This window comes from Nycticebus coucang, chromosome 24 (assembly GCF_027406575.1).
Source record: "Nycticebus coucang isolate mNycCou1 chromosome 24, mNycCou1.pri, whole genome shotgun sequence".
Classification (NCBI taxonomy): Eukaryota; Metazoa; Chordata; class Mammalia; order Primates; family Lorisidae; genus Nycticebus; species Nycticebus coucang.
This window is the reverse complement of record NC_069803.1, coordinates 30,380,347-30,407,639: the sequence shown is the minus strand read 5'-3', so window position 1 is coordinate 30,407,639 and position 27,293 is coordinate 30,380,347. Positions and strand designations below refer to the sequence as shown.

General features: G+C 49.4%; 1 protein-coding gene across 5 annotated transcripts in view; it reads left to right on the top strand.

The window, feature by feature from the left end:
- Nucleotides 1–20,681, top strand: part of IKBKB (inhibitor of nuclear factor kappa B kinase subunit beta) — a 47,061-nt gene extending 26,380 nt beyond the window's left edge. For 2 of the 5 annotated variants that reach the window (XM_053578324.1, XM_053578326.1), the window contains 16 exons: nt 281–370; nt 2,534–2,658; nt 6,332–6,439; nt 7,601–7,730; nt 8,026–8,220; nt 8,315–8,429; nt 10,297–10,420; nt 10,976–11,127; nt 11,266–11,327; nt 12,381–12,490; nt 13,675–13,724; nt 13,825–13,924; nt 14,122–14,269; nt 16,959–17,095; nt 19,502–19,592; nt 20,544–20,681. In XM_053578324.1, the coding sequence (XP_053434299.1) occupies nt 281–370; nt 2,534–2,658; nt 6,332–6,439; nt 7,601–7,730; nt 8,026–8,220; nt 8,315–8,429; nt 10,297–10,420; nt 10,976–11,127; nt 11,266–11,327; nt 12,381–12,490; nt 13,675–13,724; nt 13,825–13,924; nt 14,122–14,269; nt 16,959–17,095; nt 19,502–19,592; nt 20,544–20,609 (1,803 nt within the window). In that variant the 3' untranslated portion in view covers nt 20,610–20,681. Of the gene's footprint in view, nt 1–280; nt 371–2,533; nt 2,659–6,331; nt 6,440–7,600; nt 7,731–8,025; nt 8,221–8,314; nt 8,430–10,296; nt 10,421–10,975; nt 11,128–11,265; nt 11,367–12,380; nt 12,491–13,674; nt 13,725–13,824; nt 13,925–14,121; nt 14,270–16,958; nt 17,096–19,501; nt 19,593–20,357; nt 20,422–20,543 lie in introns of those variants that run through there. The other 3 variants (XM_053578322.1, XM_053578323.1, XM_053578325.1) reach the window with 2 other exon arrangements.
- The last annotated feature ends 6,612 nt before the right edge of the window (nt 20,682–27,293 follow it).

Sequence of the window (27,293 nt, the reverse complement as noted above, 5' to 3'; positions counted from 1 at the left end):
CAGGTTTAACAGTCTTGAGAGCTGGTGCCTGCTCTGTTAATTTCGGCCTCCCTGGGGTTGGTGGCAGCATGAGGAACACAGTGGGAATCTTCACAGCAGGTGTTTCCTGTTCCCCTAATTCCCCCACATCCAAGGCCCTCTCCTGTGTGTTTGGTGGCTCTTAGGAATTTAGCCTGGGAATTCAGGAATATCTCTGCTCTAATGGCAAATGCTCAAAGCCCTTGTAGAAGGACAGTGCTTATAATTCTCAGATTTGTCCTCTTCCCTTTTTTTTTTTCAGTTAATACACAAAATTATTGACCTGGGATATGCCAAGGAGCTCGATCAGGGCAGTCTCTGCACTTCCTTTGTGGGGACCCTGCAATACCTGGTAAGAAACGGGGCTTACGTGTTTGTATCAGCTGCTCTTTGTTGGCCTCGCTGTGGGGCTCCCCTCCTTGCCTTTAGCGCCCAAGTCTCACCAGCTGTCTGGATGTTTCTTAAGTGCGCAGAAATCCCTGCATGAGATCAGCCCCATAATCCATTCCAATCAGCTGTTCCCAGCAGGTGCCCTGTGGAAGGACATAGCTGTCTTATCTGATGTCCAGAGGGCTCTGCTAGTGTGCCGTTACACGAAGCCTACAACCTCTCCATGCTTCAGTATTTTATCTAAAAATAAAGGATTTTAGCTAGATTCATGCTGATCCATGATGGCCACAGTTGCTCTGGGGCATCTCCGGGCCCTTGAGGAGGAATCAGAGCCTAGATGTCCCTAATCTTTCTTTATGTTACTGGTCTGCACGATGGGTCCGTCTGAGTCTCTAGTTCACTGAAGAATGCTGGGTGGGTGCAGTCAGTGTCCAGGTGCTGTGCTCAGAGCTGGTGGCACAGTGAGGCAGAAGACCAGAGTCAGGAAGTCAGGCATGGCCGTGATGCTCACACAGATAACCAGCAAGTTCCACCTGCTGAGAGAGCTACAAAGGGAAAGTGCTGAGGGTGGAGAATATGAACTGGGAGGTCCTGGCTGAGGCTGAGATCAGATGGATGAGGAGAAGGAGGAGAGGGGGCTGGAGGTAGGGGAAGGAGAGAGCAGAGCAGGGGGAAATTCTGGGCAAACGGATGGAAAGTGGGAAAACTCTCAATGTGGCCGGAACCTCACTATGCAGGAAGAGTGTCTCAAGTTCAAGCCAGGGAGTAAAATAGGGAACAGCTTGTGAAGGCCTTTTTGGCTGGGCTAAACATTTTAGACTTTACCTTAAAACATCTGGCGAGACAGTGAAGGGTTTAGAGTTGGAGGAGGAGCAGGTTTGCACAGCATGGAGAATGAATTGCACCCATCAGGGCAGAGTAGTGGGCGAGGCATCGGGGGCTGTTGCTCTGGGTGGCAGTGAGGACAGAGGATGCTCAGATTCCAGAAGGGCTGTCAGCTCAGTAGGGCCTGTCCTAGACTGCTTCCTGGGTAACAGCAGTCAGTTACATTTTGATTGAATAAAGGAGTCTTCGGTTTGTAAAAACAAAAAAAGAGTGGGCTGGATGAGCTGAAATTTCTGGTAAGTTTCTTAAATAAAAAGGGAAAAGAAGTGATCTGAAGTTCTTCTGGGTATATTTGTATTTCCTGCCTGTCCTGCTTAGCAGGGTCGAGTTTATCATCTACTGCTAGTTTATCATCTGCTCTGCTAATAGTGGCTTCAGGGTGGTGACACGTAGGTCCTATGGCTCAGGCACCCATGTCCCTCTGATGTGTAGTTATGTGGGTCTTGCCGAGTGGCCTCTGGGATCCCGTCAGCCTGGTGGCAGTTAGATGAGGGGCTTATCTTCCAGCCAGGACTATGAGTCAGGTTGTCCACTTGCATGAGCAGAAACACCTGTGCACACATAAGATTGACCCGACCATGCTCTAATTTCTCTTGTTTTGGACTCCTGGTCTTGGCTTGTAAGAGTCACTTTTCCACCCAGACAGTGCACAGCCCCGTCCCCAGGCTTCTGCTCGCCATGGTCCTTTCTGGAGTGTCTCCCACCTGCCAATGTGAGGAGCCTTCCTCTGAGCCCAGTCTGATCCCATCTGTTCTGCATCCCTCCCTTGGTCCCTTGGGCTCTCTGCAGGGGCAGCAGCCATGTAGCTGGCTTTTTCCTGCCTGATTCTAAATGCCCCACCCTTTATGTGACTACATGTTACTCAGTTCCAGAGATTGGGTCAGCATTTAATGTGCGTGTGATGCATTTGGTGCACACGGCCTGGTGGCGTCTCCCTTTCTCAGCACAGCACCCGCAGCTTGCCCTGCATTGAAGGGCAAGTGATCAGTGAAGGGCGGGCACACTGCACACCCTTACTCCTTGGCCCTTCTTCAGTGCTCAGAGGGAGTGAGGGGCACAGGGCCATCTTAGGCATATCCCAGCTGTGCCTCACCTTTGAGCAGACATACCAGTGCCCCCGGATGGAACCAGGAAAGGTGGGGGTGGGGTGCGAGCAGACGAGCTTATCATCCCCTCCTGCCACGGCCCCTCGGAAGACAGAGCAGCTCAGGTGTGTCCCTCCCACCCCGTCTCACTACAGGCCCCAGAGCTGCTGGAGCAGCAGAAGTACACGGTGACCGTTGACTACTGGAGTTTCGGCACCCTGGCCTTTGAGTGCATCACGGGCTTCCGGCCCTTCCTCCCCAACTGGCAGCCTGTGCAATGGTGAGTGGAGCAGGGTGGGTGGGCAGGTGGGGGGGGTGCCTTTGAGCCAGTGTCTGTTCCTCTCCTCGCCTGCTTTAGTGATGTTCCCACGCTGGGCCTGCGGTGGTTCATGCCTGTAATCCCAGCACTCTGGGAGGCTGAGATGGGTGGATTGCTTGAGCTCAGGAGTTAGAGAACAGCCTGAGCAAGAGCAGGACCCTATCTCTACCAAAAATAGAAAAACTAGCTGGGTGTGGTGGCGAGTGCCTATTAGTCCCAGCTACTTGGGAAGCTGAGGCAAGAGAATTGCTTGAACCCAAGAGTTTGACGCCGCAGTGAGCTGTGACGCTACAGCACTCTACCGAGGGTGACAAAATGAGACTCTGTCTCAAAAAAAGAAAAATAAAAGCATAAGGTAGGAGGTTAAAATGTGAACCTAATTACAAAAATATTTTTAATCAAAGGATAAAATTAGGGTTTTAAAGATTATTCACCATTCTTTAACTTTTATTTTTTTTACTGATTATATAAATAATGCATGGATCATGAGGTATTTATCGTAGAAGTTAAGCACCACTGCAGAACGTGGCATGTGCCTGTGGTCATCAGCTTGCCTTAGCCGTTCCGTTCCATGATGCACACATTTCAAACACTGTGTCATACATGATGAAATATTACAATTTTTATATATCAGGTAAAAGAAATGAAGTTTTGGGGGGAAGTTACTCATCACTGAAATGCGTAGTTTAAAAATTAGCGTTTTCTAAATGAGTCAGGTCTCATTCAAGATAGCTCTTTGAGAAGCCACTTGTTAATTTTGTTTTAGAAAATATGGAAACGATAAAGAGCCAGGACTTAACTGTAATCACACAGCTGGGAACGCATTTGCGTTTCTCCCGGCTCTTCCCCACCTGTGTATTCTATTTACACTTTAAAATCAAAATAAGTTGCTGTGCGTAGTCTTGTGTGACTTAACCGCTCAGACTTAATCTTGAAAATGAATTATTTCCCCGTATTGTTTGTAATGTTTGTTGTTCCAGAGAGTGACTATACTATAGTCCATTTAATAACCCGACAGATAGCATCCTTGTTGGGAAGTCCTTGTACATCCAGGTATTCCCTGAGGCAGAATTCCTAGAAATGGGATTAACACATCAAAAGTGTGCAGATTTTTTTATTTTGTTTGGGGGACGTTTTGTTTTGTTTTGAGATAGGCTATCCCTTCTGTTCCCCAGCCTAGAATGCACTGGTGTCATTATAGCTCAGTGCAACTTCAAACTCCTGGGCTCAAGCAAGCCTCATGCCTCATTTCCCAAGTACCTGGGACTACAGGTGTGTGTCATCACGTCTGGCTAACTTTTTATTTTTATTTTTGGAGAGACGGCATGTCATTCTTGCCCAGGCTGGTCTTGAACTCCTGGCCTCAAGCAGTCATCCCACCTGTGTTTCCCAGAGTGCTAGGATTACAGGCGCCTGGCCAAGTGTGCGCGCTTTAAAGGTTTCTGGTACATGTTTGTAGCTGCTCACCAGAAGGCTGCCCAAGTTCATGTACCAGAACGTGGAGTGCTGCCATCTCCCCACACCATTGCCAGCGCTGTTGTCATCCTCATTGCCTTTCTGGAAGTAAGACAACTATTTTCACCACAATATTTATTCATAAGAATAAAGTGCGCCCTTTGGAATAGATTCCAGAAGAGTACGCTTCCTGCAGGGTCTGGTGACGTATCAGTACGGCCTCCTCCGGTGACTTTCTGGTGACTTTCCAACTGGCTTTGCTCCTCCAGCTCCGTAGGTTCTGGGGTGTTAAGGAATTAGCTCATAAATTTATAGTCACACTTCAGAATATAACCATCATAAAAATAGCTTTAAGTCTCTGTACGTCTCCAGTGATGTTCTAACTAATTAAGGAGTTGCTGCATTTCTTTAGTTTGCCCTTTGACCTTTCCCATTATTTATAACAAGGTGAGTTAAAACCCATTAGAACTGGAGGAACAAGTGCTTTTTGAATGTAGTCCTTGAGGGCCAGCACCTTCCAGAGCTTCCCTGGTCAGCACTGGGAGGCTGGTGGCCACCTCTTAAGTAGACATCTCTGAAACCTGATAAAGAAGCTGCTCTGTAGACTGACGTGCAACTCATCTGCTTTTTAACACCTTGGGCAGCCCCTTAAAAACTTCACTGTCTCATCTCAGATGGCAGGTCAATAAATAGTGCTTTCAGGAAAAATGCGATTTGGGCTTGGAAATACACTTTAAGACTAGCCTAATCATAAGCATTTTATTTTGTGTGCTTTTGTATTTCCCATGAACAGACTAAGTTTCCTGGTAGAGAATGTCCCACTCCGATGTAATTAGAACGTCTTGGAGACCCCCAGCCCTGCCACACACCAGCCCGTCTAGGTTTTCCACATGTTCTGGACGGGCCAGTTCACTGCTTGCCAGTGAGAATTGTTTGGAACTGAAGCATTTTTGTTTTTTAGCTGAATTTCCCAGGTGTTTTGGGAAAGGATGTATTTGGACATTCAGATGGAGTAGAAAACATAGCGGACTTGGAGTTGAGGGGGATTCTGACACGCTTTAGTTGTGTGGCTTTGGTCACATCATCTGATCTTCATTTCTTTACCACTGACTGGGGCCTAACAGTGTCAACCACATAGGTCAGTCATGGTGATAAGCGAATGCTCTGTGTCAGCCACGCGGTTATCTATGAAGCATTACTCAAGGTGTTATCATTGTTACCAAGAACATTTGAAGCCACTTGGGTTTAAATATTTTTTCCTTCAAATACTACTTCAGATGCCCTAATGCTCCCTAACAGCTAGAGAATTGCGAAAGCTATCCTTAAAAATAGCTCTTAGCCAGTGGTGCCTGTGGCTCAGAGGGGTAGGGCACGGGCCCCCATATACCGGAGGTGGCGGTTTCAAACTCAGCCCCGGCCAAAAACTGAAAAGAGAAAAAAAAAAAAATGTGTATATATATATATATATATATATATATATATATCTTAGCCGCGTCCACTCAGAGTGAAGCACCCAGGTCAAGGCACTCATGCACGTTTCATGTCAATGTCAAGGGCATACAGTGGTCTTGGTCTCTAAGTCCTGATTTTATCCTCTATTAAAATATGAGAGTTTATATTAGATGAAATGAAAAGGGAGAGAAAAAGAAAGGGGAAAGACAAGAGTGAGATGAGGAGGCTTGAGCGCTGTCTACCGGACGCTGGGCACAAGGCGGCCAGTGGCTGCGTACAGGCTGCTCTTCAGAAGCTCCTCAGGCTGCGCTGGCCATTCTTAAACTCCCCGAGACACTGTTCTGTCACAATACAAATGAACTGACCTGTATTCCAAAAGCTTGGGGATGTAAGTCTGCTGTGCAGATGCAGAGTGACAGTACAAATGTGAAGTGGCTATAGAGGTGAGGGTACATGACCGCACAGCGTCGACATTCTACGCTTAGACGCACAGATACTTAGCATCGTGGCACAGGTGACTCCAGCATCCAGTACAGTCACGCACTGCACAGTTGTGTCCTGGGAGGAAGGGGCTGCACCACACAGCCCCGGTGTGTCAAAGGCTGCGCCGTCCAGGTTTGTAGAAGGGCACACTGAGATGTTCTCACAACGACAGAGCCACCAGTCAGAATGTGTCCCCACAGTCAAATGACGCACGACAGCGTGTAACGGGGTTGCGTGTGTGCAGGCACTCGAAGGTCCGGCAGAAGAGCGAGATGGACATTGTCGTCAGCGAAGACTTAAACGGAGCAGTGAAGTTTTCAAGCTCCCTGCCCTACCCCAACAACCTTAACAGGTAGGCGCAGCGGCTTCCCTCTCTTGCACATTTCTTCTTTTTTTAGAAATCAGTCTCAGGTGATACCTGATAACTTTTAAATAGGTTATCAGGATATTGTCCTGGATCTAAGGACTTGGCAGAGTCCTTCTCAATCTGAAAATCAGAGTGGCTTCCCATGCTTTCCTTGTCTTGGATTCCCGTCACCTCTCAGCTCACATCACAGTTTGTACCTCTGTTACCCTCAGTAGCCTCCTCCTTGTACTGTGTCTGGTTCCGCAGAGGGTCTGTCTCCTGTCTGACAGTCAGCCTTTTAAGGATCAGGAATTCTGCTCCATTTCTCTTTGCTCTCCTCACATGCTCGGTACTGTGTCCTTGTCACCCCGTGAGTCCTGGACTTGGAATGGCACTATAGCTGGTCTCAGAGCCCAACCATCGGTGGCATCAAAAGTGGGTGACAGCACAAAAGCAAGCTCAGGGCAGTGTCGTGTGACCCAGTCGCACAGACAGTGATTATTGGGCCCATTCAGAGCGTGGAGAGGAAAGATCATGTGGACTAGAGCTGTGTGGAGTGACCTGAGATGAGCTTGAAATTTGTGGAAGTGTCTGGAGGGGTGTGTGGGAAGGATGTGGACAGGTGAAGGAAGGAAAAAGACTGGGCGAGCAGGGTGGGAGGCAGCAGGCAGCTGTGTTGGCTCCTGAGGGCTTGAGGGGGCACAGAGGGGCCTGGGGGTGGCTTTGGGACTTTGTCATGTGACCCAGCAACAGCTTTGGGGGTACCGACCCATCCGGCAGCGTGGGGTCTGCCCCATGTTATTCATGCCCCCTTTAACTCCGTGGGGTCTAGGTCACGTGTGCGGGCCACCTGGAGGTAGGACGCACCTACAGAGTGCATTTGAAAGCTTCACAGGTCAGTCTTACCCACAGTATTGGAAATGGGTCTGCTGCCCCACAGGTGGGGAAATGTGACAGGGAGGCTGTTTCAGCAGGTCAGGGGAGAGGGGCCAAGCACTGGGAGAACTGAACTGGTTGGAGATGTTTATGCTTTTATGCTCTGGTTAATCCATTTTCATTTTCAATAATTGTTTGCTGGCCACTGTCAGTGTGCAGTGGTGAGACGCACACGGAGGCAGCCAGGGTCGGCCACAGGTGACCCCTCCTGCACTCTGCTCCTCTCCGCAGCCTCCTGGCACAGCGGCTGGAGAAGTGGCTGCAGCTGATGCTGATGTGGCAACCCCGACAGCGGGGCACAGACCCCACGTACGGGCCCAACGGCTGCTTCAAGGCCCTGGATGACATCTTAAACCTGAAGGTGAGTGGGAGCCACGTTAGCCCTGAGTCAACAGTGAGGCTCTTCTGAGAAAGCAGAGCAGGTTCAGGGCGGCACCCTAGTGAGGGAGTTGAGGCTCCTGGCAGGTCTTGCTACAGAAGTACGGTCATGGCTGTGGACAAACAGGAATACGAAAGACAAGAACATCCAAAATGTGGCACAGGGCCCCCTTCCTCCATGGCTGGGAATGGCAGGAGAAGCAGAGGGTCTGGGCGGACAGACGGGTGTCTCTTTAAAAAGGCTGTTTTTTCCGAGTAGCACCTGTGTTACGTTGCAGTTGGTTCATATCTTGAACATGGTCACGGGCACCATTCACACCTACCCAGTGACAGAAGATGAGAGTCTGCAGAGCTTAAAGGCCAGAATCGAGCAGGACACGGGGATCCCAGAGGAGGACCAGGAGCTGCTGCAGGAAGCGGGTCTGGTGCTGATCCCGGACAAGCCGGCCACGCAGTGCATCTCAGACAGCAAGGTGAGCCCTGGAAACCAGTCACACCTGCAGGTTTCAGCTCTTGTTAGGAGAGCATTGAATCCGTAAGATTTGTTTTGGTTTTGTCCCTTTGCAGTTAAATGAGGGCCGCACGTTGGACATGGATCTTGTGTTTCTCTTTGACAACAGTAAAGTCACCTATGAGACTCAGATCTCCCCACGGCCCCAGCCTGAGAGTGTCAGCTGTATCCGTAAGAACATTATTTCTTTAAAAAGTCCATCGTGATGCCTGGGACAAGGCAGGAGGGGGAGACGTAGGCCAGGAAGGAGCCCATCAAGGCTTGGCCCACCTGGTCCTCAGAGCAGCCTCCTGTCCACAAGAAATTCAGGGCACAGCCCAGGGAAAAATGGCAGAGGAAATCGTGGGTTCATTTCAGTGTCATAAATACAGAGAATACTGCCCACAAGAGATTTTATTTATTTTATTTATTTTGAAGTTTCAATATATATAATTTTTTTTTTTTTTTTTGGAGATAAGGTCTCACTCTGTCGCCCAGGCTAGAGTACAGTGGGGGTCATCCTAGCTCACAGCAATGTCAAATTCCCGGGTTCAAGCGATCCTGCTTCAGCCTCTCCAATAGCTGAGACTATAGGTGTTTACTACACCTGGCTAATTTAAAATTTTTTTCTTTTTTTTTTTTTTTTTTTTGTAGAGACAGAGTCTCACTTTATGGCCCTCGGTAGAGTGCCATGGCCTCACACAGCTCACAGCAACCTCCAACTCCTGGGCTTCAGCGATTCTCTTGCCTCAGCCTCCCGAGCAGCTGGGACTACAGGCGCCCGCCACAACGCCTGGCTATTTTTTGGTTGCAGTTTGGCCGGGACCGGGCTTGAACCCGCCACCCTTGGTATATGGGGCCGGCGCCCTACCGACCGAGCCACAGGCACCGCCCTAAAATTTTTTTCTTATAGAATTGGGGTCTCACTATGTTGCCCGTGCTGGTCTCAAACTCCTGGCCTCGAGCGATCCTCCTGCCCTGAGCTCCCAGAGTGCTGGGATTATAGACCTGAACCACCATACATGGCCTCATTTATATGTTTTTCTTTGTTTTGTACTGAACCCATTCTTCTGCAGAACTTATTTATATTTTAACAATACACATACGTGATAACCAAAAAAGAAAAAATTGAAAGATAGAAAAAACTGAATACACAGTGACCAATAAGCCACTGTCTCCCCAGTTCCTAGGCAGTGCCTTTCTCTTCTCGGGAAACCACAGATACCGTATTTTTGGGTATCCTTCCAGGACTATTTTTCCCTCCAGCAAACGGTGGCATGTACTGTCTGGTGCCTGCCTCCTTCACTTAACGGTGTGTTCTGGAGAATTTTCTCCTTGTGGTATGTATGCCGCTGCCTTGCTCTTAATGGCTGTCTGATATTCCACTCTGCGGTGGACATTCCAGTGTCTGAGCGATGTTTTAATGCATCTCCCGCTTCTATCTGTTGCCCCCCTGCGCACATCCACACTTAAAGAGTGAACAGATGGAAGGGCCAGGGGCTTGGAGATCTCCAGGTTTCTTGCTGATTTAATCATCTCCAGTACTGTTGTTTGAGTCTGATTTTTTTGAGACAAGAGTCTCACTATGTCGTCCTCTGTAGAGTGCAGTGGTGTCACAGCTCACAGCAACCTCAAACTCTTGGGTTCAAGCGATGCTTTTGCCTTAGCCTCCCAAGTAGCTGGGAGTACAGGTACCTGCCACAACACCCGGCTATTTGAGTCTGATTTTTTATAAAACTTCGTACAACTTTATATGTTGTGAACATAAGAGTTTTTAACTATATGGGCCGGAGTACATGTGAATATGTGTCCAAATAATTGATAAAGTATTTCTTCAAATCAAAATCAGTAGCTGTTTATTGGCCAGCTGGTACTACTTATGCAATAATGGGATATAAAAAATAAAAGATGATACTAACCAGGCATAATATCCCCAAAAGTTATATAACAGTATCTTAGTTATATAATATTTTAAAATGTGAAAGTGGCATTACTAGGGAGGATGTGGCTAACTGCAGCACAGTTATTCTCTGATAGTTGCTTGTGTTTCTGTTTCCAGTTCAAGAGCCCAAGAGGAATCTCCCTTTCTTCCAGCTGAGGAAGGTGTGGGGCCAGGTCTGGCACAGCATCCAGGCCCTGAGGGAGGACTGCAACCGGCTGCAGCAGGGACAGCGGGCTGCCATGTACCGTGCCAGGCATTCCTGACTTAATGCATTTTAAATTACCTGGTGGCTTTGGCCACAGGGAAGTGGCAGAGGCGGGGACCCAGAAGCTACTGTTATGGGAGACAAAAGGGAGACACTGGTTTGGAAAAGTTTGGGTGGAAAAGTTTGGGTGGGCTGGACTGAGGGGCCCTTTAGCACAGGGAGAGGAGAACAGGCTGAGGCCGGCTGGCCAAGCTGCGGGCAGAACTGGGATCCTGGAGGAGCCAGGTACAATTTAGGTTAGCAGAGCTGCCCCGATTGTTATTCTGGGCACTTACAATCGTTCCCCATTTGTGCCCAGTTTAGCTTCTTGGCCCTGCATGTGGCATAGTACTTTGCCTAATTTCAGTTCTGGTGCAGAACCCCACGCATAGCTAAGGCTTGGAAACTGTCCATTGGTTTTAAGTGGCTGCTGCTACAGTAATTATCAGCATGGCAGGGATCTCCCTTGGCGGTTGAGGGGGTTTGTTGTACAGGAAATGGTATTTGGGTCCCCAAGATGCTCCAAGGCTCTGTATGCTGTGGTCCTCGCAGGATGAATCTGCTCCGGAACAATAGCTGCCTGTCCAAGATGAAGAACTCCATGGCCTCCATGTCGCAGCAGCTCAAGGCCAAGCTGGATTTCTTTAAAACCAGCATCCAGATTGACCTGGAGAAGTACAGTGAGCAGACCGAGTTTGGGATCAGTGAGTGTACTCTTTGCAGCAAGCTCAAAGACATGGTTTTCTTCCTTTGGCCTCGTATAGTTGAGTTACTTATTTCTGCTTTGGTTTGGTGGTGTGTTGTTTTGTTTTTCAATTTTTTACCCCCTTTTTTTTTTTCAGCCTCAGATAAACTGCTGCTGGCCTGGAGGGAAATGGAGCAGGCTGTGGAGCTCTGTGGGCGAGTAGGAGACTCACTTGGGATTTTTGCACTTACTGGGGAGGTGGGGAGAGGTTTCCAGCTACCATTTTTCCCTCTCATCAAACACTGGGTCAATCATACACGTCAGAAATAAAGTTTACCTTGCCATGTTTTGAGCTGGACTAGACTTTCAAGAAAGAGGCTAATAGAGCAGCCAGTAAAAGGGCCCTTCTGTGGCTGGACTCGAGCTGCTGAGATGGACAGAGGCCTCCAGATTTAAGCAAGAGGCAGAATGTTAAATGCCCATGGGGAAAGCCTGGCATATAGGCCTCTTCCTCTTAGGAAGGGCATCAGATGAATGATCAACATTCCATCACATCAAACGTTTTTGCCTAATTTTGTTGGGATACTAAAACCATAGGAAACAGTAGACCTAGCAGAAACTCCAAGGATGGTGCAGAGAATTTGCCATTGAAAAACGTCAAGTAAGTGTGACCCAGTGTTGTACAGATCAAAGACCTTGGGCTTGAAGGCTTCTTTTTTTCTGGGCTTTTTCTCTATTGTCCCCTGTGCATTTGGGTAAGGCTTTTTACCTCTGTGTCTTAATGTCTGTTCTTATAAATCAGTGTTGATGGGTGTATGCATGCTTAAAGGTACGTGTGTTGTAGACAATACCAAATTAACATCCACATCTTGGGACCCATAGTCGATGGCACGGGGTCTGGGCCTCCTGTATGACATGGCATTGGGATAAAGTAAGAGAGGAAAGGAGAATGTGAAGTGGGCATTCCTGTGTGCTGGGCACTGTGCCAGAAGCTGTACATTTTGCATGTAATTTAACTGCTCAGACAGCCCTAGTAGAAGCCTATTTACAGAAAAGGAAACTAGCTTAGGGGTTAATTAACTTGCTCAAGAGCTACACAGCTAGAAAGTGGTAAACACAGGATCCAGACCCAGACATTGTGACTCCATGCACACCCCTCTGGCAGCCATCTGAGAGCTCTCAGTGGCTGTGGAGGCCCCCTGGGGCCCAGCACACCTTGCTTTTTGGGACCCGCTCGCTGCCTCACTGACCTGAGGGCGGCTTTTCCACCAGGAGGACGACGTGAAGCAGCTGGTGGAGCGGATGATGGCGCTGCAGACCGACATCGTGGACCTGCAGCGCAGCCCCATGGGCCGGAAGCCGGGGGGCACGCTGGATGACCTGTGAGTACCACTGGGACCAGCACCCCAAGCCAGACGCATGTCTTAGGACCAGCCTGGGTTTCTAGATCTGTGCAGTGGCGAGGAAAACTGACCTCAGTGAGCTATGAGGATCAGTTCAGGACCCACATTTGGGAAGCAGCTCATCATCTACAGAGGCTGCGAGATGCACGTGGCCTTTGCCAGTGCGGTCAGAGCACAGGGAAGCAGCTGGGGGAGGCTTCAGAGCAGTGCGGCCCTGGAAGCTACATCCAGTCTCCGTCAAGCATTTGGCGCCAGCTGCAGAGGGTATAAGGCATCTGCACACCTGGAGGAAGTCACCCGCAGCCCCTGGCATGGGGACAGGAGGGGACCAGGCAGGCGCCACCCGGCTGAGGACACATCACCGTGAGCTCCACAGCGGTCCCTGGTGCCTTCACTAAGACTCGTAGGGCGAGAAATCTGAGTGTCAGAAATGGGATTCTGTATTTTCTCTAATTATTTAACCCTTTATTCTGTAGTTTTTCTTCATTTCAGAATGTCAGCTGGTCTCCTTTGTGTTCAGGGGGACAGGGCTAGGAGTTTGTGTCTGGCTTTGGGCCTGCAAAGCCCAGTTCTCTGGGCTCAGGGCCAGTGACCGAACCTGGAATCCTTATATAGATGCCAGGGGAGGTGGAATTTGCAAGGACATAGTGAAGTCTCCTTTCGTTAAGATTTTCCGTCACTTGAATTTTGATAATGAAGCGAATCATCTGCTTACTGTAGATATAAAACATTGTCAGAAATCAGTCTCGCCAGGCATGGTGGCTCACACCTGTAATCCTAGCACCCTGGGAAGCTGAGGTGGATGGATTGCTTGAGCTCAGGAGTTGGAGACCAGCCTGAGCAAGAGTGAGACCCCGTCTCAACTAAAAATAGAAAAGTTAGCCAGGACTGTGGTGGGCACCCATAGTCCCTGCTACTTGAGAGGCTGAGACAGGAGGATCATCTGAACCCAGGAGTTTGAGGTTGCTGTGATCTATGGTGACACGGCACTCTACTCAGGGTGACAGAATGAGACTGTCTCAAAAATAATAATCTCCTCCAGTCAAAGAAGACATACTGCCAGCCTTGTTTCTAAGAATCAGTGATCTGCTGGCAGGAATTAGCAGACCAGGCTGCAGATGTCTTGACCTTGAGTCTGGACAGAACTCCTTTATGTATTTCAGAGAAGAGCAAGCGAGAGAGCTTTACCGGAGACTCAGGGAAAAGCCAAGAGGTGAGTGCAGCCCCGCGTCTGCCTTGGGTCCCTCTTGTCTTCTTTGTGGGGCTTTGGTCCTCTCTGCCTTGAGGAACCGGGCCACCTTTCCTCCCTGCAGACCAGCGAACCGATGGTGACAGTCAGGAGATGGTGCGACTGCTGCTTCAGGCCATTCAAGGCTTTGAGAAGAAAGTGCGAGTGATCTACACGCAGCTCAGGTATGAGCCCAGCCTCCTGCCCCTGCTCCTGGGGCCAGCGTCTGCCTCCCTCTGCCTCCCCCTGCTCCGACTTCTTGAGCTGCCTGGAGAAGCTTCATCCTCATCCGAGCTGCCCGCTGTGCTCATGGCTGCCAGGGCCAGGCTCTACTTTCTCTGCCCCAGACACCATTGGAGTTTGTCCCGTCCGTTCTTCACAGTAAAACCGTGGTTTGCAAGCAGAAGGCCCTGGAGTTGCTGCCCAAGGTGGAGGAGGTGGTGAGCTTGATGAACGAGGATGAGAAGACGGTTGTTCGGCTCCAGGAGAAGCGGCAGAAGGAACTCTGGAATCTTCTGAAGATCGCCTGTGTGAGTAAGACGCCACCAGCTCTCGGCTGCCCTGGGCCTTTCCTGCCTCTGACCGCGGAGCCGGTGTCAGCCATTCAGCTGCTGCCATCCATACCCTCTGTGCTCTGTGACTCGGCAGAGCAGGGAGGGCTTGTGCAGCTTGTTCTTACCTGTCCTGGTGTTGCTTTGCCTGCAGCCTCTGTGACAAGTGCCTCAAACCAGGCAGCTTCCAACAACAGAAACTTACTCTCTGAGTTGCAGGGGCCAGAAGTTCAAAACCCAGGTGTGAGCAGGACCCTACCCCCGGAGGCCTCCTTCAGCATCTCTTGGCGTGTGCCTGCATCACTCCAGCGTCTGTCTGTGTTCACAGGACCCCTGTGTCTCATCTGGGCGTCTCTCACACTTGACATTGGACTTGGGTCCCCCTCGAATAGTCCAGAATGATCTCATGTTGGGATCCTTACTTACATCTCTGAAGACCCTTTTTCCAAATAAGATCTTACACGCAGGTTCCAGGAATTAGGAAGTGGGCACATCCTCTCTAGGGCTGCCAGGCCAGCCCACGGCAGCACATGTCAGTGCAATTGGGGCCCCCACCTGCGTCTCTGCTGCTGCCACCCACAGTGTGGGACCCACACTTTCCGCTTACAACATCTTAACGTAGCGGTGACCCCACCGAATGCCAATTGAGAAAATGTGAGGACAGAGGAAGGAGAAGAGCTGGGTAAAAGCTATGTCATGGAGGCCAGAGCTGCAGGAGTATGAGCTCCCTGTGAAAGGCTGCAGAGAGGGTGACAGGGAAGGGAAGAGAGCGATTTAGTCAGCAGCAGCCTTTAGGGACAAGCAGAACCGAGGTGGCGTTTTTTAAAGGTCCTGGAGACTGGAATGTATGTGTAGGCCAAGCAGAAGGACATTGTACACCCGGGACTGGCTGAGTCGAAGGGAGAGGGGACAATGTGCATGGTCCTGAGAACGGAGGGGAGTTGAGGCTATGAGTACAGGGATGGGCTTGCCGTGGGAGGGTGAGTGACATATTCTGTGAGAAAGGAGGAAAAGGAAAAAGAGGCAACCAGCCAGGGGAGATCCAGAGGAGAGGGAAGGCGAGGCCTGACCTGCCGTCTGCATTTGTTGGACGTTTATTGTGCACCAACTGCACACCCGGCGAGCAGGCTACGCAGGGACAGTCCTGGGACCTGTTCCAAGGCGTTCCTGACGGCCTGACGGTCCTGACCAGGACACAAGAACAGCTTAGGGTGGGCAGTGCTGAGTGGCTGTAGTGAGCAGGGCTGTAATGGGAATGCAGAAGAGGAAGGCCAGCTCCGTGTTAGAGGTGAGGGGACGTTCCATCCCTGTAGTGTTGCTGGAAAGGGACACCCGAGGCTAGGGAATTTATTTTAAAAAGGCTGCTCTGGCCCATGGCGCTGCAGGCTGGACAGGGAACATGGCCCCAGCATCTGCTGGGCTTCCCATGAGGGCTTCAGGCTGCTTCTCTTATAGCAAGAGGAAGGGGAGCCTGGTGTGTGCAGGGGGAGGAAGCTAGAGACAGCAGAGGGGGCGTGCCAGGCTCATTAACAGCCAGGTCTCAGGGGAGCTACTCACTCCTGGAGAGGGCACTGATCTGTTCATGAGGGTCCCGCCCCAGACCAGACACCTCCGCAGGCCGTATCTCCAATACTGGGGATCAGTGTCCACGTGAGGTTTGGAGTCCAACATCCAGACTATGTCAGGAAGCAACAAGAAATGCCCATAGGGAACGTTTCCACGGGGGCAGGGGAAGGGCGAGACAGTCGGGACTAAGTCAGTGCTTTATTCCAGGCAGCGAGGTGGGGAGACTGGTGGGCTCTGCGTGGTATCGGGAAAGGATGTCATAGAGGGTGAGACTGGAGAAGTCGGCAAGGGCTGGCTCGCGCAGGCTGCTCTGCTTTCTGAGCAGCCAGGAGGCATGGCCGGAGCTGTCCCTTGTAATACCAGAGGAACCTGAACACCAGAATGATGCCATCACACCCAGTGATTTGGGTTTTGGGGACATCACTCTAGTGGTAGCTGGAGGATGTCTTTGTGCCCTTGAGGGAGGGTCCCTTGGCAGGACTGAGCGGTTCTGTGGTGCATGGGTCAGGGTGGCAGGATGCCTGGGGCAGAGTGGTGCAGGAGGAGGCAGACATCAGTCTCTGCGGGGGGTCAGGAAGGCACAGGTGGTGGGGTTGGGTGTCTGGATGGCTGATTGACACAGAGCAAGAAGGTCCCACAGCTTGAGGGCTGAGAGTGGCTGGGGTCTGTAGGCTGTGCAGAGCACCAGGAGAGGTGAGGCAGGAGCCTGGCCTCGTCATCTGTGCTGGGACGTGGAGTGGCTACAGCACCTCCAGGACGCAAGACATCCTGGGTTTCTTCCAGCTGTACCCCAGAGAGTGTGGGTCACAGGAAGTCTCATAACCTTTTCCTGGGTCTCAGTCTTCTACTTAGAAAAAAAGAGTAAAAATTGCTTCCTTGTAAAAGTTCATCAACTAATGAAAAGGAACCAAACTAATGAACAAAACCTACAAGCACTCCCGCCTCCCATTGGAATCTTTCTCCTGAACTGTGCCTGCTGATCAGAAACAACTGAGGCTGAGGCGCCAGGTGCCCACCACCGTTTCGCACAGAGATACCAGGAGTTTCTGGGAGCAGCCGTAGCATCTTGGATTCCAAACTTCTATTTGGGTTTGTCTTTTAGAGCAAGGTCCGAGGTCCTGTCAGTGGCAGCCCAGATAGCATGAACGCTTCTCGACTGAGTCACCCCAGTCAGCTGATGTCTCAGCCTTCTGCAGCTCCTGACACCCCTGACAGTTTTCCTGAGTCAGCCAAAAAAAGGTAAGTCACAGTTATCAGCACCAGGCATGGCATGCAAGGGCTCATAGGAGGTCCCAGGGATGGAAGGGCACATTTGTCATGGGTAAGTGTCTGATGATTTTGTACACACTTCCCTTTGAATCTGTTACATCTGCTAGGCCCTGTGGGAACAGAAGTGACGTGCATTCTGCTCTCAGTCCTTTGTAATTCACTGACTGGCTAGTCCCCCTGTCCAAAGGCTGGGTTCCTGGCTGCTGGTTGCTAACAGGACTGTGGGAGGTGCTGGTCAGTCCCACGCCATGATAGTCCGTGGATCACACAGACCAGGCTACCGGGTCACCCACCCTCCTGTCACCTCCATGCCTCCTGCTCATCCCTTCTCCCACTCCTCTTGCTGGAACCGCTGTGCAGGTGGTGAGCAGGACAGCTCAGCCCCGGCGGGACTTTGCCTCTTTCTCCCACCTCCTGGCTATTCCTGCTGCAAGGTCTTCTCTGACTGAATTAAGCATCACAAAATACTGCTCTAACCAACCAAGTTGTGGCTTCCTGCTTCTTTGTAGAGTTAGACTGAGGGCTTCCAGTCACGGTGGCTCCTCCCATGCCTCTCCAGACTGGTCCCCTTTCTTATAAACCTCTCGCTCTCATCCAGACAAGCAGCATCAGCAGCAAGTCTCCAGGTCCCTCTGGACACCTGACCCCTGACGCACAGGTGGTGCTGCAGTCTGCTCTGGTGCTTGGCAAGGGTGGGGAGCCTGCTCTGGCCGAGCCCTGGCTCCCCAGGTGCCCTCCCCAAGTGGCCCCCACCACAGGGCCCCTGCTTCCCCTCCCTTCAGAGCTCAGCTGTCCATACATCCAGGCCGCTCTCTCCCTGTGGTTCGTTTTGTTCTGAATTCAGCTCCATGGGTGTCTTCTGTTTACTTGGCTCCTCGGGGGTCCTGCAGGCATAGAAATGAATTAATGATTGCCTGGGGGTGGGGTGGGAATGACTGAAATGGGGACCAGGTTTCCTTTGGGAATGATGAAAATTTTCTAAAACTAGATAACAGTGATGGTCATACAACTCTAAACCTTGAATTTTACACTTTAAATGGGTGAACTATATATAGATATCTTTTTTTTCCTTTCTTTTTTTTTTTGAAGAGACAGGGTCTTGCTCTAGTGCCCAGGCTAGAGTGCAGTAGCATGATCGTAGCTTGCTGCAGCCTCAACTCCTGGGCTCACGTGGTCCTCCTGCTTCAGCCTCCCAAGTTTCCGGGACTACAGGCAAGTGCCACCACACATGGCTAGTGAAGATGTTCTTTGGCCAGGCACGTGCCTATAATCCCAGCACTGTGGGAGGCCGAGATGGGAGGATTGCATGAGGCCAGGAGTTGAAGAATAGTCTGGGCAATGTAATTACCCCGTATATAAAAAATACGCAAACGTATTAGCTGGGTGCCTGTAATTCCACCTACTTAAGAGGCTGAGGTGGGAGGATCACTCGAGCCCAGGAGTTGAAGGCCCCCGTGAGCTATGATCCTGCCATAGCACTCCAGAAAGGCTCTGTGTCTTTAAAAACCCAGCTCTTACCTTCAGGAGTTTGTAGCCTGTTTTGGTATTTAATCATATGTGACCTTAGATTATTAATTATCTCCCAACTTCTTATGAGCTCCTGGACGATAGTAATGAGGTCTTGTGCTCTTGGCAGTAAGCCTTTAACTTGGCTCGAAGCCCCATTGGTGAGGCTTAGCAGAAACCTGCTGAGTCCTTTCCATCAGAATGTCATGCTTTGCAGGGCGAGGGACATTCCAAAGCTCCGTCTTCCCATTTTGGGCATAGTCCCTCTGATGACATCCTCAAAGCTCTAGGAAAATAGACCAGGGGGTGCAGAGCGTCTCTTGTCTCTCCACATCCTAGAACTGAGGTTAGAAAAGGATGGGTGGTTTATTACGCACTCCCTTTTCTCACTGTGACCCACTCCCGATAGGAAACATGCCTTTCTTACTATAAAAAGGAAGGAGATCAGATGAGGTTAAATCAGTTCCCAGAACTTGCTTTTCAGCTGATCTAAGGAACTGTGGAAACCTGGTAAATTTCATGGTGTGGTTTGTTTTTTTTCTTCTGTTTCAAAAATTGGAAAACAGGTGATTTGGGGAGATATCTTTAAATTTTGGCAGCTTAGAATCAAATGCTGCCTTTTGTATGAAATAGATATCTAGTTGCTTTTCACATTTTGGACAGCCTGGACTTGGGCCTCTGAAAGGTGCTTATTAACTCAGTGGATGAAATCACTGGTCAGTGACACTGTTTTGAGAGACTCAGCACCCAAGTAATGGTCACTTTATTTTTAAAATGTTGTCAAAAGCTGTTTTGTGTATTTTAAAACAGTAACATCAGCTCTGATAAGTAACAATGACCACTTTCTAATAATGTGATTGTTTTCTTCAGTGAGGAGCTGGTGGCTGAAGCTCACACCCTCTGCACCCAGCTAGAGAGTGCCGTGCTGGACACTGTGAGAGGGCAGGACCAGAGTTTCATGGTAATGGCCTGTGTGTGCCCAGCTGTGTCATGTCCTTTCTTTCTGTAGCAAAAGAGGGAAGAAAATGGTGATGCATCCAGGGTTGTCCTCAGTCTCAGCATGTACTTTTTGTCATTTACATTAACAGTCAGGGCTAATGTCACTGAGTGCTTATGAGTGTGTTATCTGCATCATCATGTTTAATCCTGACAGTCCTGACATCGTTCCAGCCCTTCCTCACCTGTACTTTTGGTACCACCGCCAAGCATCTGTGTGTATTGAGTGGGCTGGACTCTGGTGACAAAGCAGGAGTGTGGCCTTGTGCCTCAGGGACTTAGCCTCTCAGCAGGTAGTACTAGTTATGGGAAGCCAACCCTAGGAAAACCTAGCTGAGCTCACAAAGCTCACATTACCAGAGCACCCTGAATCTTCCCTCCAGATCTTCAAATGGCCTTTCCCTGCTGACGCACTCACCTGTCAGCCCCACTAAGTCCCAGGTCCTCAGCATCAGAAGGGATGCCGCTGCTGCCCGCAGTCACCTGTGGTGTAGCCCAGCGTCCCCAGCTTGCTGTCTGTCTGTCTCTTGATGCTTTTCCTCACTATGGTTTGATCCTTTCACTGCTTGCCCTGCTCTGCCAGAGGAACAGAAGCCTCGGCAGGCCGTTTCATGTGCTGAGGCTGGAAGTTGGTAGCAGAGATTAGCTCCTGGGGACACCCACCTGCCCTGAGCGCATGTGTGACTGCTGTGACCACGAGTGCATTGAGATGGCCTTCCGGTGTCCCCAGAGTCTCAGAGGCTGACCAGTCCAGGGAGGAGACCCCAGCAGCAGAGGGCGACCCTGCAGTAGCAAGTCTGCTGTTAGTAGGAGAGCTTGCACTTCCTTCTAAACCGTGCCACTTGCTTCCTGAGAGGAGAGACAGCCTGCAGTGTATTGGTGGCTGTGTGTTCGTGACAAGACTGTTGACTTGCAGACCCTCGACTGGAGCTGGTTACAGACGGAGGATGAGGAGCAGAGTGGCGGGGAGCAGGCTGCATGATGAGGGAGGTCTTGACCCTTGATGCGGGGCTGACCGTGATGCCTGCGGCAGTGATTCCTCGCGGTCTTGGGCACCCAGATCGAGCCCTCACTTCTCCAGCAGCTGTGACCTTCACCCTGGGCCCAGGGCGTGGCCCTCAGCAGCCACTGCCCAGTCTACACACTGGGAGTCTCCATCACAGGCCCAGCGCACGGTGATGCCAGTCAATGAGCACGCAGGGAGCAGCCACAGAGCTGCTTCCTCCACTGTGACAAAGTGCTCGATGTGCGATTTGCCACAGAGATGGCTGGACGGATACCTGACTCAGGCGCTGAGGACAGAGTCTGTACAGCACTTGCTGCCAGCCCATCCCCTCTGATCTCCAGAGGCCCCGACCGCCCCACCACCTTCACCGTGCAGCTGGTGCTCAGAGTCTTGGCCTGGCCCCATCCTCTCTCCCTCTTTTCACGGTTACAAGTTGTGACTGTCAAGCTGCCTCACCTGCTGTCCTTTCAGCTGCACAGTGACTCACTAGCCTGGATAGAAGAGAAGCTACCTCCTTTGTGGTCCCAAAGGTTATCTGCAGTGAGTTGTCATGCGGAAGGCAGCAGGAAGGAAAGGGGTCTGCAGAGACTGGCCGCTGACCACTGTGCTCATCTCGCTCTTGCCCAGACGCATCTGCTGGGGAGGATGGCATGTCCTGTCTCTCCCCTTATCTAGCAGTGTTAGTAAATGGATTTATTTTTAAAACAGTTTCTGTATTTTGTTAACATGATTCCAACACTTATACCAGGTTCCCTAGTCCACTTAATTTGCCATGCCTACAGTTAGGACTTCCAAACTAAAGTCGTGCAAATTTTTATAAAATTCAATAGTGCCTGGGTCATTAGCAGCACAGTAGCCCTGCTGCTTCAACATTTTGCACAGCTTCTGTTTTCTCTAAAAGCACGAGTGCAAAAGGAGTTTGGAAGATCACACATGGGAAAGCTTGGTTGGAAAAGAAAGTTGGAGCAGGGGAAGCTCACCAGGTGGTTTCCGTGGAGATAGTGTGACACATTCTGTGGTCAAGTACGTTTAAGAAACGTTCTTGTTTAAATTGCTTTTCGGAAATTCGCCTTGTACTCTGGTAAAATACCTGAAAAGTCTCATAATAAAGAAACTGGCTTAACTTCGTCTAAATCCATGATTTGCCTTTGTCATTTGCCAAAGAGCCTGCCCCGTGTCTGTAACATCTATTAACATCCAAGGAACATGACTTTGATAAAGCCTGATTTTGGAAACCCTGGCAAAGGACACAGTGAGAAATAAGACCCAAAAGGCTAGGATGGGGTCACATTGGGGAGAGAATGGATGCTGGGCGGAGGGCCATGGCCACCTTTTGTAGGCAATAGTGGGTGGCTGAAGGGTAAAAAATAATCAACAGCTGGAACATTTTTGTTGATTAAAAAAAAAATGTAAAAACCTAGGCAGTGCCTGTGGCTCAAGGAGTAGGGCACTGGCCCTATCTACCCGATGTGGCGTCTTCAAACCCGGCCCCAGCCAAAAACTGCAAAAAAAAAGTAAAAACCCTGGAGTTAAGACTTACGTTCCAAAAAGGTGAAATAGATGCACTTTTTCCTCTAAGTACAGCTAAAGTCCTTGGACATAGAGACAAGCACAAGGAGAATGAAAGGCAGAGATAAGAAGGGAGACTGCCCAGGCCTGGGGAGGGGCACTGGGGGGCGAGTTCCCAGGTTTTCTTTCTGTCTTATTTACCCAGAGCAGGTCCTGCAGAGGCTGACCAGTGGGCACTGACAAAAGAGCCTCAAGAAAAGCATGTTCTCTCCAACTGTATCGCTTTCCTAGAGTTGCTATGACAACCACAAAGCGGGTGGCTTTAAGCAATGGAAGTTGATTCTCTGACTGTTCTGGAGGCTGGATGTCTGCAGTCAAGATGCCATCAGGCCTGCACCTTCTCGCACCTTCTCCCAGGGCTCGAGGGAGATTCTGTGTCTTACCTCTTCCAGCCCCTGGTGGCTCCGGACACCCCTTCCCATATGGTGCTCTTCTCTGCAGGGTCATGTTGCTGCCCCTGTCTCTGTCACTTCTCCCCTGTTGTGTCCATCATAAGAACACTTGTTGGGTGGCGCCTGTAGCTCAGTGAGTAGGTCACTGGCCCCATATACCAAGGGTGGCGGTTCAAACCCAGCCCCAGCCAAACCGCAACAAAAAAACAGTCGGGCGTTGTGGGGAGCACCTGTAGTCCCAGCTACTCGGGAGGCTGAGGAAAGAGAATTGCCTAAGCCCAGGAGTTGGAGGTTTCTGTGAGCTGTGATGCCACAGCACTCTACTGAGGGTGATAAACGGAGACTCTGTCTCTACCAAAAAAAAAATAAAACACTTGTCATTAGAAACAGGGAATTCCAGGGTAAGCACTTTCAAGATTTTTAGTGGAATCACGTGTTTTGCCATCTGAAGTGCTATTCCCAGGTTCTGTGATGAAGATGTGAAGGTATCTTCTTGGGCACCAGTACTTAACCCACTGCACTAGCCAAGGAACAGAAACAGCCAGCCTAGGATGACGAAAATTTCTGGACAATATCTACTCCAGCCAAATACCACAGAGAACTCTGGAGCCCTGCTGCTGTTCCTGCTAGCAAAGGCCAAGTGAGAAACTTGTAATAAAGTGTCCTGTGGCCCCCACTGGAGTGGTGTCAATCCCAGGCGGGGAGCTGGGACTTCGGTCAGGGCTGGCTGATAGCCATGCAATGTTAGTGGACACCACATGGGACGTGGCTGGCAGGTGCCCTTGACCTCTGCCCCCAAGCAGGTGGTATCAGGAGCCTAAAGGCCCCTCTGACTGGCAGTAATGAGGAAGCACGCTAGAGAGTCCTGACTCCCAGGGCTCCCCAAGGGTCACAGGGAGCCCATGTCACCCAGGTGTCCACAGAGGCAGAGGGGGGACCTGGATTCCATCCCTAGCAGTGGTGAAATGGGACCTCACTTCCATGAGGGAATGCTGTTAGAGAACGGTAGCCTGAGCAGATCCAGGGTCTCATCACACTCAGATCTGCAGCTTTCCTTCTCGAGTCACTTATCCCAAGAACTGGGAAAATTCACCTAGAATGAGAAGAGACAGGGGACACACTCACCGAGCTGACACCTGCATTAGAATTACCTGACTTTAAACTGCCCATCACAAAAATGTGTGAAGTAGCAGTTGTGAGCTTGCTTGAAACAAATGACAGGACAGACTGTCGTAGCAAAAATCGGGAAATGTAAAGAGCAACCAAGCAGAACCTGAAAACCCAGAAAATGATATCTGAAGTCAAAATGTCAGTGGCTGGGTATTTTGAGACAGAGGCTCACTTGATCACCCTTGGTCAAGTACTGTGGCGTCCTAGCTCACAGCAACCTCAGACTCTTGGGTTCAAGTGATTCTCTTGCCTTAATCTCCCAAGTAGCTGGGACTACAGGCGCCTGCCACAAGGCCTGGCTATTTTTTAGGGATGGGGTCTCGCTCTGGCTCAGGCTGGTCTTGAACCTCTAAGCTCAGGCAATCCACTCGCCTCAGCCTCCCAAGTGCTAGGATACAGGCATGAGTCATCACGCCTGGCCTGGGCATTTTTTTTTTTTTTATAGAGACGGAGTTTCACTTTGTCACCCTCGGTAGAATGCCGTGGCATCACACAGCTCACAGCAACCTTCAGCTCTTGGGCTTAGGCGTTTCTCTTGTCTCAGCCTCCCTAATAGCTGGGACTACAGGCACCCACCATGATGCCCAGCTATTTTTTGTTGCAGTTTGGCTGGGGCCAGGTTCAAATTCACCACCTTCGGTGTATGGGGCTGGTGCCCTACTCACTGAGCCACTCAAGAATGCCTGGCCATTCTTAAAACTAGGGTTTGTTGGGATGGCACCTGTGGCTCAAAGGAGTAGGTTGCCAGCCCCATATGCTGGGGGTGGTGGGTTCAAACCCAGCCCTGGCCAACAACTGCAAAAAAAAAAAAAAACCCAAAACACTTTGCATCACACCTAAGATCCTCTCACTTTGCGTCATACCTAAGATCCTCTTGCAGCATACCAGTTGAAAATCACTGGGATAAGGAGAAGTAACACGCGTGAAAGTATCCAATGGGCATGGCACCCGTAGCTCAGTGGTTAGGGCACCCGCCTATGCACCAGGGCTGGTGGGTTTGAACCTGGCCCAGGCCTGCTAAACATCAATGACCAAGAAAAAAAAGACGAAGACCAGCCATTGTGGAGGGCACCTGTAGTCCCAGGTGCTGGGAGGCTGAGGCAAGAGAATCACTTAAGTCCAAGAGTTTGAGGTTGCTATGAGCTGTGACACCACAGCGCTCTACTGAAGGCGACAAAGTGAGACTGTCTCAAAAAATTTAAAAAAATGAAAATATCCAATGGTTTTCAGTGCTATGAAGAAAATAAAACACATAATGGAAGAGAGAGTGGCCGGCGCCATTCAGGAATATGACAAAGGAGTGACCACCAGACTGAGACCTGGATGACGAGAAGGCAGCCAAGGACCCACACAGAGAGGGGCAGGCCTGAAGCAAGAACACGAATATACTGAACAGTCATAGGTGCATCCTATGGGAAAAGTGGCAAGGAATGAAATAGACGAGGCATGGGTGGCTCCTGTGGCTCAAGGAGTAGGGCACCGGTCCCATATGCTGGAGGTGGCGGGTTCAAACCCAGCCCCGGCCAAAAAAAAAAAAAAAAGAAATAGACGAGGCATGAGATGGGTCACATTAGGCCTTGTGGGCTGTGGAAGTTTAGATTTTATTCAAAGTGTAGTGAAAAGGTATTAATATTTAAGTAAATGGATGAAATATGTTGAGATTACATCTTAAAAAGATCACACGTCCTGTTAGAATGTTCTGATGGAGACAAGAGCAGAAGCAGAGATGGGCTGAGGAGGCTCTGACAAGGGTTCAGGAGGTCAGGGTAGACTAGAGAGACTTGCTAATATGCTTGACGTGGGGTGTGGAAAGGCAGCGGTCGGCTGGGCAATATAGCTCAGCGGCTAGGGCACCAGCCACATACACTGGAGCTGGCAGGTTCGTATGCAGCCTGGGTCTGCCAAACAACAATGACAACTATAATTAGAAAAAAAAAAAATAGCCGGGCGTTGTGGCAGGTGCCTGTAGTCCAGGTACTTGGAAGGCTGAGGCAAGAGAATCGCTTTAGCCCAAGAGTCTGAGGTTGCTGTGAGCTGTGACGCCACAGCATTCTACTGAGGGCAACGTAGTGAGACTCTGTCTCTTACAAAAAAAAAAAAAAAGCAGGAGTCTTCAAGCTACACATAACATTTAAACAGGTGAAACTGGCCAAGCTAGAAAAGCTTGTTAGAGAATGGAAGTGTAAAGTAATTTACCATAAAGGTTGAAGAGTAAAGGAGAGGCTGGGAACCAACATCTACACATACATACACGCAGACTCATACACACAGTTACACAAACACACTTACATGTGCCCCCTCCCCGCAGGAGTGTCCAGGAAGGAAGTAGGAAAACCTAGAGCATGTGGTAACCTAGAAGTTAACTGAAAACAAATTATTCCAAGACTGGCTAAGTGAGTCAAATTGTTCTGAGAATATTGGCCATTTTCCTTGGATTCTTCGGCACTAATTTTTAAATAGTTGTCATTAATAGTCATATAAAATGATCCCACAATTCCCTATATTTGTAAATTTCAAAACTCAGAGGTGAACAAATGTTTTTATTTTATGAGGAGTATTCATTCTTCAAAACAAAATAATATTCATGTAGCCTAGAATAGAGATTGAATAGAAAACAAATGTGAACAGAGTAAACTAGGTCAAGTCATATATCTAAGTGACAGTGGGACTCAAGGTGTTAAGCTGCAGGAATAAAGTTAAGAGGCAAGGAATAATTTGGGGGAAATACAAATAGTTACAAAATGCTTACAAAAAATATACAAAAAGGGGTAGTTAATAATACAAGAATATACACATCTACCAAATTAATAACAGACTACACCCCATTAGAAAAATGAGCAAATTATATAAATAGGAAAGTCACAAAAGAAATCCAAATGTCATCATATACAAAATAAGCATCACATTAAGATGTACATAAATATTGTAAAAAACATAACCACCACAACCTTGCTAATCATAGAAATTAATTATATCTAAAATATTATTTCATTTTTGAAAAATGGGAATTTTAAAGGGACTGGAAGAGAATTAATAAATAAAATATTAATAGTGATTAAGCTGGATAGTGAGATCAATGAATTCAATGTTCTTTTTTCCTTTTATACATTTTCAGTTCTACAGTAACTATGTATCATTTTGTAAGAAGATTTTAATTTTATTTATGCACAAAGCAATCACCTGGAATTGCAGTATGAGCCCGGAATTATGTTTGTAAAATAAAATATTGCTGATGTCACATTTCCATTTGCTAACCAGAATGTAAGTTTCTCAGATTATAGGTCATCATGTTATAATGAGGGTTCCATCACTTACGATCTAGGTAAAGCACAGCTCCCTTTCTTGTGATCTGTTCATCGCTTTGGCCCCTACCACAGAGGCAGAGGAATGAAAAACGAAGTATCTTTTGACATTGGTAGCAGATGTGCTAAAACGTTTGGTATGGGAGACTTGTTATTCTTGGCATGTCTCGTTACAGGCTCCAGGGCCTTACAGAAAGTTTTGACAATACGTGTCAAAACTTCCTAGC